The sequence below is a fragment of the Penaeus vannamei genome, chromosome 37, assembly GCF_042767895.1.
Source record: "Penaeus vannamei isolate JL-2024 chromosome 37, ASM4276789v1, whole genome shotgun sequence".
Classification (NCBI taxonomy): domain Eukaryota; kingdom Metazoa; phylum Arthropoda; class Malacostraca; order Decapoda; family Penaeidae; genus Penaeus; species Penaeus vannamei.
This window is the reverse complement of record NC_091585.1, coordinates 3,046,957-3,051,956: the sequence shown is the minus strand read 5'-3', so window position 1 is coordinate 3,051,956 and position 5,000 is coordinate 3,046,957. Positions and strand designations below refer to the sequence as shown.

Genomic DNA, 5,000 nt, shown 5'->3' with positions numbered 1-5,000 from the left:
CTGTATATTCATTCACGTTGGCAGGATGTCGATCAAGTGTCGGATTAAATGCATCCTTGTTCCCCATTTTTTCTTGTTCTTCAATTTCTTTGGGTCTTATGTTTAGGTATGGTGGCGGCCGAGCTAACGAGGAGTTGTGTGTTTCGTGCACTTTTATCTTGTCACATTTTCTTTCTGTTCACTTATTTTTACCTTGGAAAAGTTTTAGCCTATTATACCTAATGATTCCCAAGGGTTAGCCTGCAAGCGAGGGATTAAGGTAAAATATCCAACACAAAAAAAACAATAAGCAAAAAACAAAATGAAAAATGGAGAAAAAACAATAAATAAAGAAGTTTTGATAATTACGTTGATCATCTCTCACAAACTATAAAAAAACAAGGTCATATGTGTGAAAGGACTTCAATAATCTGCTTCATATATATATATATATATATATATATATATATATATATATATATATATATATATATATATATATATATATATATATATAAGAAAATTATTTGTTGTATTTAGTACTCCTCATATTTATAGCTTTCTTTATCTGATACTTCCTCAATGAAGTCTCACTCAAATTTCTAAATGAAAAGGTCAGCAAAATAAGCCAAACAATTAAACTTCTTCACTATTACCATATGTTTATTTTATACTTACATTTACAATTTCGTGGATTGAGTTGTGTTGTGCTTTGTTGTATTACTATGATTTATACATAAATTTCTCTTTTAAAACGTGAGATATTCGTCGAACACTTGAACAAAGTGGTAGAAGATAACTTTAAAAGCATTTGGTAGTTATTTGATAACAAACTGTTTCCAGCTTTAATGTACTTATGCCAATCAAAAGGATTTATTATAAGACTTTTATGAATAATTACTTAAAGGATCAATGCAAGCAAGTCCTCACAGGATGTATTGTATGGGATCCCCGTGCCTCAGGGTACAGTTACTCTCTCGGTTATGTAAAATCAAAAACAAAACAAGGTTGATCTAGTGCATCATACAGAATATAATGTCATATGCACTATATGAGTGGCTGCTCATTTTGCAAGTGAAACCTAAAATCTAAACTTAAGTATATGTATGGCAGTTATGATAATAGCACCATTTTGTGGATAGGATCTTTTTAACCATTAATAAAAGCAGTGACTGGAAAATATGTATATTGGATCCTTTTTCTGAAGCATTCAGGTACATTTTTTTATTGATTATATATCTAGTTGTAACCATTTCCTCAAATCTTTATCTCATCAGTGTGATATATATATGAGATGAAAATAAATTCCTCTTTCTGATATATATTTCGGTACCAGAAAATACCTTTTTATTCATTATGTATACAGTGTACAAAGACCTAACCATTGGAAGTAAGAACACCACATAGCCTGTGTACCCGAAAAAGTTCGAACATCTCCCGAAACGTTTACCTCCAGTACCGCCACTTCGGGTTCCTCGAAATTCTCTTAACGAGAACCTTCTCTCCCACACTCACTGTTCCACACGTGTCAATACCCAAGATGGTTCCAAACAGCGGTGACGTGGCCCATAATTTAGCCAACTTCTCTGGGCTTTTGAGTATGCGGTATCTGTGGTCGGGAAGGCGGTCTCAATGAAATATGTATTGTGCTTAATTGTAAAATGTTATATTAATTTTACAAAAATTTCGCTTATTAAGCCTTAGGATTCTCATAATTTTCACATTTTTTCATTGTTTTCTCAAAGTAAATTTCTCAAACCGTATCCTCTACTTGACTACTTAAATAATGTCATGGATTTCAGCCTCGTCTCATCCAAATGATAATTATACTGATTATAACAATGATAATCAGGTTCATCCTCATTGCTATCACTTTATCTCTGTATTTCCGTATGGCTAACGCGTGACATAAAGTTAAACTTTAATAATTACTAAATGATTTAAATCTCTGTCGAGCTATGCTTTGAAATGTAATATATTCTATTTATTCATTTCCTCATATATTTAATATTACTTACGCCTTGAGAGTTTGCTGAGGTTCCTTAGCAGGGTCCTTGGTTCCCGTCTCTGGATCCACTGTAGGAAAAGAGCACCTGTGGACCAAAATGCAATTGGTTATCTCGCGAAAGGAAAATTTAGCGAGGATTCATTATTAAAGTTCTCTGGTTAAATAATTACACAAAGGATGTGGGGAGTAATTACAGTGGATGAGGGGTTAGCATATACAGTAACTACCCTCCCCCTATTCACACATTAACACAAACATAACCCAGCCTTTCCCTTACCACGCAAATGGCCCCCTCATATTCATTAGCCGACATCCCTCTCAACAAAGATCATCAGCACACACCAAGCCAAATCAACGAACCTCTGCTATTTATAAAGGGGCAACTTCTCTCTTCTCCCAACCTGTCCATACCTCAGCTATTCCCGAACCCCTGCTGCACCTCCCGCCCACACCCACATACGACCGAGCTATCCGCAATCCCTCCCTCCCCTCTGTTGTACCCTCCCATCCCCAGACCCCCGATGCCTATACGACCAACCGCTTCCTAAACCCACCACCCATATGGTGCACCAATATCAACATAATCCGGTCACCGCTATCCAGTCACCTCACTACCCACGCCACCGACTGTAGGACCAACCACTTTTCACATAATCATAACATCGTCGATACAGTTCACACCACTCTCACCATCCATACGACCCTCCAGTTTAAACCACCACACCCACCCTTCTCCACATTACCCCCCCCCCCTCGTCACCCAAACGACTCACCACTACGTACATTATAACCGTCCACAACTCACAGTATCACCTACCCCACATTACCCTCAAAATGTGTGCGTGTGCATGCATGCGTTTGTGGGGTAGTTAGTACCTTTAGCTAACGAGCCCACGACCCTCACCTGTCACACGGCCTCAGCATCCTGAAGACGACCTCGCCGATCTTGACGTAAGCCCAGTCGTCCTCATCGTAAGGCTTCGATCCTCTGACCACGATGTTTCCCCGGAATCGGTTTCCTTTCACGGGTTTCTCCAAGCGCGTGTTCAGTTCCTCCACGGACGACTCGGTTATAAGATGGTATGGACTGACGTCTGCGTAAATCACCTGTTGGATTTATGCAAAATTGGGATCAGGAAAATAATATTGGTCATTTTTTTATTGCTGTTAGAATGGTAATTATTCTTCACATTACTATCATCATTACTTTTGTTATGATTGTCATTATCAATCTCAGTATCATCACTTCCTTCACCATCACTAGTAATGCTGTTTTTATTATTGCTGTGCCAAGTGTCATCGAGTACACAATCAAATACCCATGAACGCTCACATATGCGCGCGCGCACACACACACACACACACACACACACACACACACACACACACACACACACACACACACACACACACACACACACACACATATATATATATGTATGTATGTATGTATGATATATATAATATATATATATATATATATATATATATATATATATATATATATATGTATGTATGTATGTTATATATAATATATATATATATATATATATATATATATATATATATATATATATATATATATATATATATATATATATATATATATATATATATATAGATATATATATATATATGTATAGAGAGAGATATATATGTATATATACATATATATATATATATATATATATATATATATATATATATATATATATATATATATATATACATATATATATATATATATTCATATATATATACATATAAGTATGTATATAACATAAATATCACCAAAATTTATGAAGCCACCATCTCGATGATGCCTACCCACCCTCACACTCTCACGGTCACCAAAGTCCCCCACCTATCTCGCAATCACAGCCCCCCCCCACCCCCCATACAACCCCACCCCACCCCACCAACCTACCTTATCCGTGTCCAAAATCTGCGGAAATTCCCTTTCCTCGTGCCTGGCAACCCTCCGGTCCAGCTCCGGGTGCCTATAAAGGACCCGCACCTCGCGACGCCCCTGGTAGAGGAACTCGCTCAGCCAACGGGATACCTCGTCGCCACAGTCCACGCCCTTGACTGGAGCGCCGAAGATGCTGGAGTGATGAGGATGTCAAGGTTATTTGTTGTTGGTGATGGTGTTACGTCGTCGTTTGAAGCAGTTGATTGTGATAGCATTATTATTTAAAATGTTATGAATATTAATACCTAATTGTGATAAAGCGCTGATTATTCTAAAAAAAAAAAAAAAAAAATGTGATTACAGTGACTTATCAACGTTATCATTGTCATACTGAGGAAAATACTGCTGCTGATAATGACACTGCTTTTGATGATTAAAAAATCTTAATAATCAGTCTTACTAAATGACCTCTCTTACTCTGCATCTCTGGCCTCTCCTTCTTGAGTCACCATCTGGAGGTTGACCTTGGCATGGCCTTCAGCTCCTTCGGCCTCAAAAGTAGCCGTTTCGCCGTCGATCTTGACCGTGACAAAGGTGAGTTTCGGTTTCTGTCGTCCTGTCACCAGGGAACCTTCCTTCAGGATGACTATGAACGACCTTCGGGAGAGAGAGAAGGGGGAGAAATGCTAGGGCGAGAGAGAGAAATGGAGAGAGAGGGGAAAGAAAAAAGTGGCTTTGTGTGTGTGTGTGTGTGTAAGAGAGCGAGAGAGAGAGAAAAAAAATGAATGAGAGAGAGAGAGGGGGAGGGAAGGAAAGAGTAAGTGAAAGTGTGTGAGAGAGAGTGAGAGGGTGGAGGGAGGGGGCGGGAAAATTATGGCGAGAAAGATAAATAGAAGGAAAAGGAAAGAGTGAGTGATAGAGAGAGAGAGGAGGGGGGAGGGGGAGAGAGAGGTAGAAATTGAAATAGAATGATACAGAGAGAGAGAGAACTTTGCAGACAGAAAAACAGAAATAAAGGATAAGACAGACAGAGACAGAAATTCTAAGCCAAACGGTCGGGTTGTCAAAATTGCAAGAAACCCGACCCGATAAATATTCATG

At 38.2% G+C, this 5,000-nt stretch overlaps 1 protein-coding gene across 1 annotated transcript in view; it reads right to left on the bottom strand.

Annotated features, from left to right (window-relative positions):
- Window positions 1-615: 615 nt before the first annotated feature.
- LOC113822376 (mitochondrial amidoxime reducing component 2) overlaps window positions 616-5,000 on the bottom strand; it is an 8,648-nt gene continuing 4,263 nt past the window's right edge. The window contains exons 4-8 of the mRNA XM_070115592.1: window positions 4,377-4,556; window positions 3,915-4,092; window positions 2,892-3,094; window positions 1,998-2,072; window positions 616-1,588 (exon numbers count right to left, since the gene is read on the bottom strand). Of these exons, the coding sequence (XP_069971693.1) occupies window positions 1,426-1,588; window positions 1,998-2,072; window positions 2,892-3,094; window positions 3,915-4,092; window positions 4,377-4,556 (799 nt within the window). The 3' untranslated portion in view covers window positions 616-1,425. The remainder of the gene's footprint in view (window positions 1,589-1,997; window positions 2,073-2,891; window positions 3,095-3,914; window positions 4,093-4,376; window positions 4,557-5,000) is intronic.